We start from the raw sequence: 15,400 nt of genomic DNA on the forward strand, positions 1-15,400 counted from the left end.
AATTTATAAAAAATATTTTATTTTTCAAAAAAGTAAAAATATTTAAAATTTTAAATCTCGGTTTCAGATCTTATATAGTACCATTATTTTTAAATTATATGATATTGGATTTGAAAAATCGTCAAAACTCGGTCAGATATCTAATTATCATTTTAGCGGATATTTCCGCACATCATCGTTATAATGACGGTGAATTTCATTACACGAACATTTTCAAAATAATAAAAATAGATATTTAAAATTTATTATATGTTTATGGTTTGAATATTATTTAATATATATAAACATTGATAAAAAAAATTTGGGAAAAGGGTTCTTGATCATTAAAATATGACCACCTTTAATCTAAATAAGGCAAGTTCTATAGAGAGAGAGGGTTCAAGCTTTGCTATTATTATCCCGTCTTTCTCTCACCATATCTCGTTCGCAGAAATCTCTCCCTCCGATTTTGATGGTTTAAGAAGATGAGATCTTTGTATCTATTAGCAATTCATCTTTCTCCTCCATGATCAGATTGCTCCCCACAGAAATTAGGCAAGAAATTCATCTCTTTTTGCATATATACATTGTGTTCTTTGTTCATGTTCATGCTTTTGGGGCCAACTTTGTTTATTTGATGTTCAGATTCTCATAGTCTCTAGTGAAGGAAAAATGCAGAGAGATAGGGGTAGAAGAGGAGATTTTGATCCATTTGATGATCCATTCTTCAACCAGCCATTAAATAGTATGTTTGGAACAACAGGCTTATCTAATATGGTTTCTTTTGGAGATTCATGTCAAATGAAAAGATCAAGTGAACCAATTATAGAGGAAATTCTATCTGATGATGAGGACCAAGGAGGAGGGAATATTCATAATTCTGCAAACCAACCAGTTGTTGAACATCCAGATGATGGTAATTTAGAAATTGGAATAAGATTATTTGAAATGTTTTAAAACTTCTCTTTAAAGTCTGAGGTATATTGATAATGGTGATGAACAGATAGGAGAATGAAAGGGAATAAACATGATGAATTGATGATGATGACACAGACACAGACAAAACCCAAATCTCAGAGTTACAGTTTTCATAAAGTTACTTATGGTGGTATTAATGGAGATTATTACACTTCAACATCAACCAGAAGAATGACTAGTGATGGAGTAATTAAGTGTTAATCTTGTTCTTGTTTTTAATTAATTAATTTTATCTTTGGAGGTAAGTAAAATGTTTCTTTTTAATAATCAGACAGTAATGGAGGAATCCAGAGAAGCTGATACAACTACTGGTCAGGCCACCCATAGAGTCTCTAGGGGAGTTCATGACAAGGTAAAAAGAAATATTTGTAAGTTACTCATCAAGTTGATTTGGTATAAAAAATGCATCTTTCTTTCCAAGTTTGACCTAGATTTAAGTTAGTCTTTTGTTTGGGATTCTCCATTTTCATGATATTCTTTTATTAACTATGACTTTTTTTATAATGTTTTGATTTCACAAGTTCCACATGGCAAGAGTCTAATAATCTTTTGCAATTTTGTTTTGTTCATCCTTTCAAATTAAATAAAAATCATTTAAAAATAACAATTAAAACATAATATAAAAATGCAAAGATGAAAGTTAAAAAAATTAAATTAAATAAATACAAATTAATTGACTCAAATGTCCTAAGAAGATATAGGAGGTCACAAACGAATCAACATATATCTTTGATTTAAACTTCCGACATCGTCATGCTAATAACATTATGAATAATTTTTATCACCCTATTTTGGTTATTAAATATTTTCCAATTTCTTTTCAACCACATTATTAACTTTTTCGAGTTCACTTTTTTCATCTAATTTTAAATTTGTTGATTTTGCAGACCTTCTGTGTTAATACGTTAAATATAAAAATGGATTTTGGTGTTATTATTGATATCTCCCAAAGTTGTGTTTCTTGTTGTTCCTCCCTTTTTGTCATTTTTTAATATCTTTTCCTTATCAAGAAAAGAAAAAACAATAAAAAAAAGATTGAATCTCATTTTTTTCCTCAAAAATACACATTTTTTTGTATCGGGTGCGTAATGTTGCAAAGGAGATCTTGGGGTATATTTGTCATTTTAGGTGTTCATATATATCGGGCGAGTAACGACTAGTTTAACCGGTGCAACATTATTACCCATTTATGTTATTCTCATATCCAACACATTTTCAGTCAAATTTCTCATTTGGATGCCCAAAACACATATAGAGATCTTTGCATAACTTGTTGTTTGGATAATAGGGACACTCCATAACAAGGAAACTGAATTCTGATGGAAAAGTTGACACAACACAGATGTTACATAACTTGAATCAAGGTTTGTAATATTTTTCAATAATATTGAAATATTAGTAGATTGATCTATCATATATATTTTTGAATCCTAACACATTGTTTATGGCCATTTCATATTATTCAGATGAAGTCAAAAGTTTTGACAGGAATTGGAAAAATATTGCTCGAAGATATCTTCCTGGCTTTAAAGGTGGTGGTCACAACCTACAACATTCTACAGGTAACCAACTAGCATCCCGAGTTTTCAATCCACTCCCGATCGAATTGAACTGTTTTGGGCGATTTTTACATGAAATAGTATTTTAACTCATTTCCATCATTTTTATAATTTTGCAGCATCTAACAGTAGAGGACACATCAAGTGAATTTAATTTGGTTCTTCCCTTAAGAAAATTGTTAGTATCAATATTATTTAGTAAAAGATTATTAAGGGAAATAGGAGAATTATGGATATAGTTCAGTCTGGATTGTTAGTGTTATTGTGTAAAAAGTAGTTTGCTTGATAAATGATTAAAATATACTTCTCTAATATTTTAAATGTTATAAAGAATAAAATAAAATTAACATATATTTTAATTAATTATTTAAATATGATTGATGAAAGAATGATTGATATGATAATTGGTTTATTGGAAATAATCAATATCAAGCATTTCTTACTTGATTTATTAGAATTATAATGTTAAATTAAAACTTACAAAATTGTATGCATTCTATTCTTTTGAAATTGTAATTTGTATTCTTTATTTTAAGTTATTAAATTAACAAGTAGTTTAGAATTAAAATTTTAATTTCAATTATATAAGAAGTAAATTTAACTTTAAAAAATGTTTTTAAACAAATTATTAACAATACAAAAAAGTTTATAATCTTGCATATATAAGGTTAACTCCTCATAATTCGTTAGAATGGTTTAACTGGTGTCTACAAAATTAAAAATGTTATAAGTTAGTTGTTTAAGTGAAAAGATTTGGTACTTAAAAATATAAATATCAAATTTTAATATATATTAAATTATGCTAACTTTTAAATTAAAATAAATAAATATTTGTTAGATAATTTGTAATAAAAATGTTAAAAATATTTATGTCTAAATATTTTTGAGATATGATCAATTATTATCCAATTTTCTCTATTTTCTATTAGAAAATAGTAAAACAGTCATTTTATAAAAAAAAAACAAAATAATAATAATAATTACATTTTTGTTCGGGAACCGAGACGAAGGGATTTGGGAATAAACAATTTGGGTGAATATTTTTGGGCCAGTTCGTTCCAACTTATTAGCTATGAATGTATTTGAATTAATTATTAATATGGTATATTTATCATTGTTTTGATTTATCATTCTTTTGTTTCAGATTATTGATGTATATTTAATTTTAAGGTAATAAATATAGAGGAAGAGTAGGAAGCACAAATTATATTGACATGAGAGTCATATAGATGTGTCAATTATTATTCTTAATTTTCGATTCAATCAAGAGATATACATCATTCCTTACATTTTCATATCAATATATTTCTTGTTTACTGTTTTTTCTCATAAATATAATGATCCATATATATTTAATTAAATTTGAAATATCTTTTTATACATGATTTTGTTTTAAATTACTCTTTATATATATTTTATTTTTTTACATTTATTTTTGTTTAATTGTTTCTCATATATTTATTTTTGTTTGAATTTATACCCTAAATATATAAAACAATTTTTTAAATATTATAAAATTATTAATTTATGTTGAAAATGTGCACAAATTTATTTTATATGTGATATATTTTATTTTTCTAAGTTCTACTGCGTACAAATTTTTCACTTTCGTATTGAGATGATTTTTTCAACTCTATTTTCAAACGACAACGCATCTACTTTATTATATTTTCAAATTGCACACTAAAGCAAACGAAGAAATTATTACTCATTGTCTCATCCATATTTAGATATTATGTGTTTGTATTGTACCTTTTAAATCATTTCTAAACAATAAAAATATTAATGACATATAGTTAAAATGTAAATAGTAGGATAAATATTATAAGATATAAAATATGATATCGTAATACAAAACCCGTGATATGTTTGAATCGGCCAATTAGATGTGATTTACACCAATGACGGTAATCTCTTTAGTGAAAATGAATGTAATTTAATTTGAAGACGAAATGAGTTTATCAATCAAAATATGTTTTAATCCTTATTAGAGAAAAAAAGACATATTTAAAACCTTAGGTGATAAATTGTTTTAAATTAGTTATCAATAGGGTTTAAATTTCGAACGTATAATAAGAATTAGTTATACATGGAGTTAGATTCTTCATTTTATACTTCTGAAAAGAGTTTAACTATTTCAAACAATAAACATATGGATAGCAATTTTAAAATAAAAAAAAAAAATATATATATATATATATATATATATAAAGTAATTTCAACAAAATTGTGTATAAAAAGATATTTACAACTTATTAGAAATAAAAGTGTGTTGAAGGAAAGTAGGGAAACGCAATACTTTGATTACCAGATTCTTAATACAATCCAAATAATATGAAAGTCTTCGTTTCTAAACAAGTATGACCTATCTGTCTTTACTTGCAACTCTACGAGAGGATATGAAATTAAGCTTGGACCTTCGGTTCATCACTTCAGAAGGAAAAAATAATATTACAAAGAGTATAAAAACAGAAAGAATAAATGTAAGAATATCATACACTTAAAAAAAAAAAAAACTGTTCAATAATTATACATATTACCACTTCCATAACTTATTCTTTAAAATTACTATAAGAATTTATTAGAATCCGGACTTATTCATATTTATAATTCAAATTCAACCATATCTTTCAAGTTATATAAAAAGAATTGTATATTAAAAGAAAAAGAAAATCATAAATACTAAAATTGTGGCAGACACACTTAACAACTTCAATTGGGTATACAATAGTGTAACAATAATTATAACAAGATAAAATAAAAATCTTTTTTGTCTACAATATTCTAATATAAAAAGTTTAAAAGCAAATAAAATATCAAAGTGAACCCAATTTGGATAGAAGGAAATCCCAGATCAGCAAACACCAGACGCAGACAACCAATAAAAACAGTCCACATCAGCACCCTTAACTCCTTCTCACCTTATCCTCTCTCATCTTCCCCTCCACCACTAATCTCTCTCTCTAAAAACCTCTGTTTTCCTTCTTCTTCCTTCAGATTCAGATCACAGCTTCTCTCACTTGTTCAACAATGGCTCTCACCACCATTCACACCAATCTCTACAAACCATCTCTCCTCTCCAAACCATCTCTCTCCAAATCCAAACCCAATTCCCTGATCGTCTGTTCATCCAACAACAGTTCAATTCCCGAACCAATGAAAGCATTCTCAGCAGCTTTAGCCCTTTCATCAATCCTCCTAACATCATCTCCAATCGTTCCACCAGCATCTGCAGACATATCAGGTCTAACACCATGCAAAGACTCGAAACAGTTTGAGAAAAGAGAGAAACAACAGTTGAAGAAACTTCAAACGTCTCTCAAGTTGTATTCTCCTGATAGTGCGCCGGCGTTGGCTATAAACGCGACCATTGAGAAGACTAAGAGGAGATTTGATAACTATGCGAAACAGGGTTTGCTTTGTGGGGCAGATGGTTTGCCTCATTTGATTGTGAGTGGTGATCAGAGGCATTGGGGTGAGTTTATAACTCCTGGGATTTTGTTTTTGTATATTGCTGGTTGGATTGGATGGGTTGGAAGAAGTTATTTGATTGCTATTAGAGATGAAAAGAAACCTACTCAGAAGGAGATTATTATTGATGTTCCTTTGGCTTCTGGTTTGGTTTTTAGGGGATTTAGTTGGCCTATTGCTGCTTATAGAGAGTTTCTTAATGGTGAACTCATTGATCCCAATTTCTAGATTGATTCAAGTTTCAATGTTTTCTTCTTCATCTTCTATGTGTTCTTGTATTTCCATTTCTGAAAAAGTTATCTTCTTGTAAAGGAAAGTGTTTGTATCCATCTATTCAAACTTATAAACAATTTGGGTTAGTTTCATTTCATTGGTGATTGATGAATATACTCAAATATTAACTTTAATCTATGGATCTTATTGTTTCATTATTAAAGGTTAGGCTTAATTTTTTATAAGATTTTCCTACAATTTCTTATATTAAGAAAATCATAAAGCATAATCTGCCCTATGGTAGGGTTTGAAAAAAAAATTACATGTCTATCACATTCCCCTACTCTAATTTTTAATATTTTTGCCCACATTAATTCTACACATGAGTCCAACTTATATGTACAATGTCACCAATTATTTTAGTTAAAATAATTTTTTTATATAGATTTTTTTTTTAATGTTAAAACTAGTGTAACTCTCTATTTCTCTTTATTACTATATTTCTTACATTTTAAATAAGAATCAAATTGTGTATTTGACTCTTAAGAATTTATTTGTTTTCTATAATTGTAACCAAACTCTAACCTTAAACGTGTGTCTAGAGGTTGTAAGTTCATTCTTAATTCTATAAGTTTGTCCAAAATAGAACAGAATAATAATGTTGTAAGTTCATTCTTAATTCGATCATATAATCAGTTATGAATCGAACTAATAAGTCATAATTATCGAGATAGTAAACATTTTTTTTTCAATTTGGACTTCATTCCCCATAAGTGTAATGATGCCTCCAAAACGATTAACCAAACCCTAACACTAACATTTGTCTTCGTATAATTCTTGAATTCATCCAAAATATAACATAACAATGATGTTGTAAATTCATTCTTAATTCGATATGTTTGTCTTGAATTCATTCAAAATAGAACGGAACAGAGATGTTGTAAGTTCATTCTTAATTCGATTCGGTCATAACAATCAATTATGAATTAGACTAATAAGTCATAGTTATTGAGATAGTAAACATTTTTCTTTCAAATTGGACTTCATTCCCCATAATTGTAATGATGCCTCCAAAGCGATTAACCAAACCCTAACGTTTGTCTTCGTATAATTCTTGAATTCATCAAAATAAAACATAACAATAATGTTGTAAATTCATTCTTAATTCGATATGTTTGTCTTGAATTCATCCAAAATAGAACATAACAAGAATGTTGTAAGTTCATTCTTAATTCAATTCGGTCATAACGTTGCGTTATGATGGACTAATAAGTCATAATTATCGAGATAGTAAACATTTTTATTTCAATTTGGACTTCATTCCCCAAACTTGTTCTAATCACTTAAGCCCTAGATAAGTTGTCTTTTAAAACTTTTAATAATATAAATTTCAAAAATATCTTTTGATTGAACATATCTCTCCATCCTAGATTTGTCACACCATACATACCTCTTCTCAAAATGTTGCTACAAAAACAATATCTTTTTCAATGAGCCTCAATCCTTCATCAAACACAAATTGCAAACAAGAATGATCTATTATAAGGCTCTGTTATTCCAGGCAAACAATAACAATGTCCGACAGTGGAACCCAAAAAAAAAACATTACAATAAACAACATTAAAAAGAACAAAGAATTCGAAAACCCTAGAATAGAAAAATCGAATCGGTTTTTACTCTTCACAAGATCATTGCTGGTTCTTCTTTCCATTACCATTAGCATAGTAACCGATATACCATCTAGCAAACTTCTTCAAACCCGTCTGCAAATCAGTCGAAGGCTTATACCCAAGTTCAATCTCTGCCAAACTTATATTGGCATGAGTAAACTGAACATCCCCATTTCTAGGCAACTTTGTTATCCTCTTCTTAGCCTTCACTTTCAAAATCTTCTCCAAAATACTAACAAGATCAGAAACAGGAACAGGTGAAGTATTCCCAAGATTATAAACTCTCAATTGAGCATCACCTTTCTTCTTCCCACCACTACCAGTACTCTTTTCAGCTGTATCCAAAGCAGCTAAACACCCTTTAACAATATCATCAATATAAGTGAAATCTCTAGCAACAGTTCCATGATTAGCAGCTTCAAAGATTGGAATTGCTTTTCCTTTCAACATATCTCTTGTAAAGAAGAAATAAGCCATGTCTGGTCTTCCCCATGGACCATAAACAGTAAAGAATCTTAATCCTGTTAATGAAAGACCGTAAATGTGATTATAAGTATGTGCAATTTCTTCACCGGCTTTCTTTGTGGCAGCGTAAAGACTGGCCGGTTGATCTGTTGTGTCTTTTTCTGAAAAGGGTGTTTTTGTGTTTAGTCCATAAACTGAACTTGAAGATGCCCAAACAATTGCAGGTTGTGGGTTTGCAGATTTACATACTTCGAGAAGAGTAACGAATCCGGCGATATTGCTATGAATATATGAACTAGGGTTTTCCATGGCGTACCTTACTCCAGCTTGAGCAGCTAAATGCATTACGTGGGTGAACGCTACAACTTCGAAAAGCTTCTTTAACAGATTCAAATCGTTTAAATCACCTTCAACGATGAAGATTCCCGATCTATCTAAAAGGGATTGTCTGGCTCTCTTTAACGATGGATCGTAGTAGCTATTGAAGTTATCTAACCCCAAAACACCATCGCCGCGGCGTTTAAGTGCGACGGAGACGTGGGTACCGACGAAACCGGCAGCACCGGTGACTAAGACTGACATTCCGTTCCTTGAACGGATTCTGGCGGATGAACGAACCCGTTTTTCCCAATCGGGTCCTCCTTGATAAGTTGTACGGAGAGATCTACGAGAGAAATCTGAAGATGAGGTTGAAGGTGATCTGTAGAAGAAGATCAAGATCAAACCCAAGAAGATGAAAGACCAGAAAGTAAGCTTGGCGAGTGAAGAATGCCATTGAAATCTGAGTCTGTGAATGTTGTATGGAGATTTCTCCATCTTGAACTTGCCTGGTGTAGATGGGATATCATCAATGTGATTCTGATTCATCATCTCTGGATCTGGGTTTTCCGATTAAAGCCCTAATAAACACTTTTTCTTCTTGTTCTTGTTCTGAGTCAAACAATCTCTGGGAAAAGTGGGTCAATTTCTTCCCAAATTGGTAATGTAGAAGATGATGATGATAAGGGGGGAAAGAAAAAGAGAAAGCAAAGAGAAAGAGAGAAGAGTATGTGCTGGCGATGTTGAATTTTCTCTTTCTTTATTTATGGAATCTACTGGTTTCTTGGAAGGACTGGTTGGGCTGTCATTGTTCATTTTGTCTAAGATTTTTTAGTAGTGTTCTTGAGAGAATCTAAAGAGAAACTAGTAGAAAACATATTTAAACTTATTGGATTTCAAAAAGTAATTAACTCAATTATGAAAGGTGAGTTGGTTAACCCATAATATGGGTTTATTGGCATTATTAATAAATTACAATGAAAATTAAGTATTGATTTATACTAAAATCGAGAAGATTTTTTTTTTTAATTCGGATTAATTAAGTTCATCGTTCGTGAGTTCTTTAAATTCGGTTCAACTAAGTTCATCGTTCATTCTTGTTAATGGGTGTCAAGATATGTGATATTAGTTTCACATAATTAAAAAGACATTCATAAATTAGAGATGAATTTGGAAGACGAAGAGTATCTAATTTTAATTATTTGAAAAAATTAATACGAGAATACTTAGATTTATTTATTATTATTTTCTAATTTAATATTTATAATAATTGTATTTTAATTGTTTTTTTAATGGTATGATTAGAAAATGATATTTAATGATATATTTGATTATTTGAGAAATAAATCATATTGGATAACACTTTGTAATTGTAATGAATATATTTATGTATTTAGATTTAAATTTAAATTAATTTTTTTTAATTATCTCTAAATAAGTTAAGTATTTAAGTGTTTATATCCAAATCAAGATATAATCATAAATATAAAAGAAATTACAAATAAACATGATTTCTATTAAATAAAACTAGTATAAAGGATGAAAAGTTAAATTTATTGCAATAAAACATTATAGAATTAGAATTTATGGATGGACACATTTGACCTAGTAATTGACTAAGATGATAGGATGTTATTTTTACCATAGGATGACATGACCCTATCATTTAGATGGTGAAATGCATAGGCTATATATTCACCTTATATTAGCCTTGTTTTGCAATTATGTAAAATTGAAGATAAATTAAATTCATATATGATACTTGATGTATTTAGTTTGTATTATAATTATTAAATTATTTTTAAAAATATTTGATTTTATTTAATTTAAAAAGTACAACCTCACTCTAACTTAATAAATTGAAAGTGAAATAAAACATGAGACTTGCTTTTATTTAATTTAAACTTTCTTAAAGGACTATATTATAATATTATTATTAGTCAAGGAACATCAACACAATCTCGATTTAGACCAAATCAGTTAGATAGTTATCTGATCAACTACATCTTGAAAATTGGTTTCGTCCAAAGCATCAGTCCGGTAATAAAGCCGATCAAGAGCGGAAATAAAGACATTAACCGAAAAGAGCACATGAATCCGCTCCGCCAATTGGCAAGCCTGTCCAACCCAAAAGAAAGACATTAACCGAGAAGTGCACATGGATCCGCTCCGCCAATTGGCAAACCTGCCCAACCCAACTAAGAAGAATCGATAAATTTAATAATTTTAAAATATTTTTAAGAATTATGTTAAAATATTTAATATAGTTCAAATTAAGCCAATTGTATAATGAATATCTAATCTAACCCTCAAGGCTCAATAAAAGTCAAAATAATAGATAGATAAATAATACTAATAACACTTGTGATTTAAACAATGTCCAGCTTGAACTATAAAAAGTTTGACAATGACAAGAATCATATGTTGCCGCCGATGGTTCTAGTTGTAAGGGAAAATGAATTCATAGAAAGATGATATCACGTGAATGCTACAACTTGAACATTTAAATTACATAATTACCCAAACCATGAACACAAAATTACATGTTCAATCTTGGGTAAAAACAAAAAAAATAGCTTCAGTTTCAACCTCATTCTAATACAAATTCTTAAGACATTATAAATATATAGTCCTACACTACATCATAAATAATTACCCTCAAAAGCATCTTGTCTCAAAGTAAAAACCCCGGTTTAGTGACTTGTGAACTTCTCGAGAACTTCAAAATAATCGGGGAAAGTCTTTCGAGTGCATCCTGGATCCTTGATTGTAACCTGAACATCTGAGCAAGCAGCAAGGGAGAAGGCCATGGCCATTCTATGATCATCATAAGTATCAATAGCAGTTACATTTAATTTCTCAGGTGGAGTAATCACACAGTAGTCTGTCCCCTCTTCCACGATCGCCCCAAGCTATAAAAAAAAAGATTCATGATCGTCATGTCAACAACAAAAGTAAAATGACATTGTATACCTTTCTGAGTTCTGTGCAAATTGCTATCATTCTTTCAGTTTCCTTTACTCTCCAGCTTGCAACTGTAGAAATAAATGATGAAAACCGAAGTGGTTTTAGAAAATGAAATCATCATGTTTGGTTGTTTGTTTCTCTAAATCGTTGAATTAGCTTCAAAAATATTCAATACCAAAAAGAGAATTACAACAATCAGTAGTAGGCTAGTAGCGATATCACCAAAAAGCAACTCATTGACACAAAATTGAATGAAATGAAAGAAGTTCTAAAACAAACCATCTCTGATAGTTGTGGGTCCGTCTGCATAGAGAGCAACAACGGCAAGTGTCATGGCAACATCGGGCATTTTATTCATATTAACATCTACAGCATGTAAATGCTTCAATCCAGAAGAATTTCGAGGAGGGCCAGTAACTGTCACACTTGTCTCGGTCCATGTAACTTTGGCGCCCATTTTCTCAAGAACCTCCGCAAACTTTACATCCCCCTTTACAATGCAAAAAAAACATTTTCTTCTTTTAATCAAGGGGACATAATTTGATGGTTTTGAAAAGCCTATTTGGGCTGGTTTCTCACCCAATTATTGATCTTGATAAATCTACATTTTGAAACACTTTTTGTGTAAAGTATTAGCTAGACGTGGATTCAGACGAGATCACATTTGAAAACACACAACTTGATAAAATGGGCCCATACTGTCTAAAATTTCAGGATAATCAGAAAACTAGACTGTGGACAATAAGGCATTTGAGGGTGGCATGATTTTCAATGTTTTCCAACCAGTCACACTTTTATACATGATTTTCAAAATTTTCAATGTATTCCCTGAGAGAGGCTAGCCCCTACTTAAATAAGAGTAATCTTATTGGGAATCAAACCTGAGTCTTTTTGGTCTCTTAAGTAAGACCATTTCCACGTTACTTTTTTATCATATGCTCAATAATTAACAGTTTTCGAGTGAAACCAAGATCTAGATAAAAAAAACGTTTTCAAATGAAGCAAATGTGGAATAAGTACCTGCAAACTACTTGTACCACAACCTTCAACAGTGATAGTCCCACCAGTTATAGCAGCACCAGCTAGAAAGTAACTAGCACTAGAAGCATCACCTTCAACATAAGCATTTCCAGGAGACCTATATATACATATATATGTGTGTTTATAAACCGATCATCTTCGTTCTTCAGTTTCAGATTTTTTTTTTAAATTTTCGTAATGGGAATAAATTCTTACTTATATTTCTGGCCTCCATTAACAAAGAATCTATCCCAGCTATCATTATGCTCAACATTGACTCCAAATTGTTTCATTAACTTGAGTGTCATCTCCACATAAGGGATAGATATCAGTTTATCTATAATCTCTATTTCTACATCTCCCAAAGCCAATGGAGCTGTCATGAGAAGTGATGTCAGGTATTGACTACTAATTGATCCAGAAAGCTTTACCTGCCAACCAACCACAGTGGTCAGACTAAATTCAGATAGAAATCTTAATGTTTTCAAATGAAGTAGCTTTTACCTTTCCTCCTGGGAGACCTCCTTTTCCATTTACTCTAACAGGAGGGCAGTTTGTTCCAAGAAAGCAATCAACTTCTGCTCCAAGCTGCTTAAGACCGGAGACCAAGTCACCAATTGGTCTTTCTCTCATTCGTGGAACTCCATCAAGTACATAACTAAAAGGAGGAGGGAAAATGAGAATCAATGAAAATGTCAGTGACAAATACTACAAAGAAAAGAGAAAAAGAAAGATACCCATTAGACTGAGTATCACTATCAGAAAGTAAGAAATACAAAAAACAAGTTAAAGAAAGCAATTTTGTTTTACTACTGATGAACATTATGTGGTTGTTCTTGTCTGTACTGTTTTTCATACGTAACCTCCTTTTTCTTACTTAAATAAAGTTTTTGTTTCGGTAAAAAAAAGTTAAAGAAAGCAAACAAAAGACATAAGCAAGCCATTTATTAGATTTTTCAATCAGAATTTGGGAGCAAAAAAAAATTAATAGGTAGCACAACATCCCACCGTCATTACTTCCCACTTCAATCAAGATACTTTCAATAGAAATTGATCCTGAGACTTAAGCCTAGTCCAAGACTTTTACCAATATTTTGGGTGGGTATCAGAAAATGAACATGTTCTTCGTACAAATGACTTCATCTGGAAACTAGGTTATATTTGAATATGGAAAACCACCATTGAAATTTAAGATACACATGCAAATACATTTGGTAAAATTGTCCACCATCAAGTACCTCCCCTGCCAATCCAACTGTCCGATTGCCATGAAATTTAGACAGTTTGTAGAGCTCTTCAAGCATATCCATTTCTCATTTGGATTTGAGCCAGAAACGGGCGGGTACCAAGATGTGAGATACATCATTCAAACCCATATAACCGTTTCCAGAACCATCCAATAAACAATATGTAAGAGATGTTTTTCGAAAGGAAACTAGCTTGCAAAGATCACTAATAGCATTATCATAAACAAACAAACAAAAGTCTCCAATAATAGCTAACAAGTTTTCATTAAATGGTAAACAATCCATTTACCTTGAATTACCACCAGCAGCTGTTACTGCAGCTGTCAATGGCCTCATGGCTGTTCCTGCATTTCCTAAGAACAGCTGAACTTCCTCCTTGGCTTCCACCTTCCCCACCGGGAATAAACCACCACATCCTTTCACTATTGCCTGTTTAATTACATAATCTTCTTCTACATTCAGACCAAGAGTTCTCAAAGCACCAAGCATGTAATGGACATCATCACTATCCAACAAGTTATCTACAACAGTTGTTCCCTGAATTACAAACCAAAAGAGCTTGAAAAAATTTCATTTACAATCCAATTTAATAAGAGAATGACTTAACATTCGATCACCTCCGAAAGGGCAGCGAGAAGAAGTATGCGATTTGAAAGGGACTTCGATCCAGGTAATCTGACGGTACCAGAAATCTCCTTAATCGGTTGCAAGACAATCTCCGGTGCAGTTGAAGGTTTCTCGGCAGTCGTCGACACAGAGGCTGAAACCTTAAATGGAGAACTAAGTTGGAGATGAGAATGGTTCATTAATACTCTCTCGTTATTCAAACTCAGAAATTTCTTGGAAATCCTTGGTTTTGATCCAAACCCAACGGAACCCAGTTGAGATATCCTGTTTCTGTTAGTGGGGAAAGTTGAGCTGAAGCTGTAACTTTGGATCGCATACGACATCTTGGTCACTTGCGCCATTCTCTGTCACCCACCACACCACTATGTATCAATGAGGGAAGGCGGCGGAGAAGTTAGGTGACAATGGTGGAAAAGGCGTCACCAACAACAATCAACGAACCAACTTCGTTGCAGGAAATGAGAAAAGATTGAAAATTTGGGATTCAATTATATAAGAACAGTATGATTGTCGTTTTGGACTCTCTCACCAACCCCAGTTCAAGATCTTGGCAATGGTTGAAGGGATATGCTATTTGTAATTTTGTATTGTCACATTTTTTTTTATATATTTATTGTGGATTTTTATATAATTTATAAAGCACTATCCTTTAATTTTCACAATTACAAAATTTATACAACTAAAAGTCAGGTCAAATAATCATCTATCTCATTTTAGAGATTTTTTTATGATTTTATTTGTGTTTTCTTTCATTTAGGAAGAAAATTAGTACAATCAAAATTTGAAATATTTGATATTTTAATATATTTAATGTGGATTTTTATATAATTTATAAAGAACTATCCTTTAATTTTGACAATTAAAAAATTTATACAACTAAAAGTCA

General features: G+C 30.9%; 4 protein-coding genes across 4 annotated transcripts; 2 read left to right on the forward strand and 2 right to left on the reverse strand.

The window, feature by feature from the left end:
• Positions 1 to 600: 600 nt before the first annotated feature.
• LOC124938911 (myeloid leukemia factor 1-like) lies at positions 601 to 2,664 on the forward strand. Its single transcript, XM_047479435.1, has 5 exons — positions 601 to 1,143; positions 1,229 to 1,309; positions 2,246 to 2,321; positions 2,424 to 2,519; positions 2,636 to 2,664. Exons 1-5 carry the CDS (start codon positions 991 to 993, stop codon positions 2,662 to 2,664), a joined length of 435 nt encoding a protein of 144 aa, XP_047335391.1. The 5' UTR covers positions 601 to 990.
• A 2,828-nt stretch (positions 2,665 to 5,492) lies between these two features.
• Positions 5,493 to 6,352, forward strand: LOC124919450 (photosystem I reaction center subunit III, chloroplastic). The gene has a single exon (XM_047459688.1). The coding sequence runs from the start codon at positions 5,547 to 5,549 to the stop codon at positions 6,213 to 6,215; it is 669 nt and encodes a 222-aa protein (XP_047315644.1). The 5' UTR covers positions 5,493 to 5,546; the 3' UTR covers positions 6,216 to 6,352.
• Positions 6,353 to 7,732: 1,380 nt separating this feature from the next.
• Positions 7,733 to 9,449, reverse strand: LOC124919449 (UDP-glucuronate 4-epimerase 2). The gene has a single exon (XM_047459687.1). It carries the CDS (start codon positions 9,203 to 9,205, stop codon positions 7,889 to 7,891), a length of 1,317 nt encoding a protein of 438 aa, XP_047315643.1. The 5' UTR covers positions 9,206 to 9,449; the 3' UTR covers positions 7,733 to 7,888.
• Positions 9,450 to 11,130: 1,681 nt separating this feature from the next.
• On the reverse strand, positions 11,131 to 15,069 carry LOC124919451 (3-phosphoshikimate 1-carboxyvinyltransferase 2-like). Its single transcript, XM_047459689.1, has 8 exons — positions 14,505 to 15,069; positions 14,177 to 14,424; positions 13,145 to 13,298; positions 12,857 to 13,071; positions 12,641 to 12,758; positions 11,900 to 12,110; positions 11,627 to 11,688; positions 11,131 to 11,565 (listed from the first exon to the last, which is right to left on the reverse strand). The coding sequence occupies exons 1-8, from the start codon at positions 14,853 to 14,855 to the stop codon at positions 11,347 to 11,349; spliced, it is 1,578 nt and encodes a 525-aa protein (XP_047315645.1). The 5' UTR covers positions 14,856 to 15,069; the 3' UTR covers positions 11,131 to 11,346.
• Positions 15,070 to 15,400: the final 331 nt, after the last annotated feature.

Source organism: Impatiens glandulifera, chromosome 1 (genome assembly GCF_907164915.1).
Source record: "Impatiens glandulifera chromosome 1, dImpGla2.1, whole genome shotgun sequence".
Classification (NCBI taxonomy): Eukaryota; Viridiplantae; Streptophyta; class Magnoliopsida; order Ericales; family Balsaminaceae; genus Impatiens; species Impatiens glandulifera.

Bases quoted from the DNA above. Each gene is read 5' to 3' on its own strand.
- LOC124938911 (XM_047479435.1), top strand. From the start codon at position 991: ATGAAAGGGAATAAACATGATGAATTGATGATGATGACACAGACACAG. The intron at 1,310-2,245 runs GTAAAAAGAAAT...TTTGGATAATAG, and splicing joins CTAGGGGAGTTCATGACAAG to GGACACTCCATAACAAGGAA. The intron at 2,520-2,635 runs GTAACCAACTAG...ATAATTTTGCAG, and splicing joins CAACCTACAACATTCTACAG to CATCTAACAGTAGAGGACAC.
- LOC124919450 (XM_047459688.1), top strand. From the start codon at position 5,547: ATGGCTCTCACCACCATTCACACCAATCTCTACAAACCATCTCTCCTC.
- LOC124919449 (XM_047459687.1), bottom strand. From the start codon at position 9,205: ATGATGAATCAGAATCACATTGATGATATCCCATCTACACCAGGCAAG.
- LOC124919451 (XM_047459689.1), bottom strand. From the start codon at position 14,855: ATGGCGCAAGTGACCAAGATGTCGTATGCGATCCAAAGTTACAGCTTC. The intron at 11,689-11,899 runs GTTTGTTTTAGA...TTATTTCTACAG, and splicing joins ACCCACAACTATCAGAGATG to TTGCAAGCTGGAGAGTAAAG. The intron at 11,566-11,626 runs GTATACAATGTC...TTTTTTTTATAG, and splicing joins TTTGCACAGAACTCAGAAAG to CTTGGGGCGATCGTGGAAGA.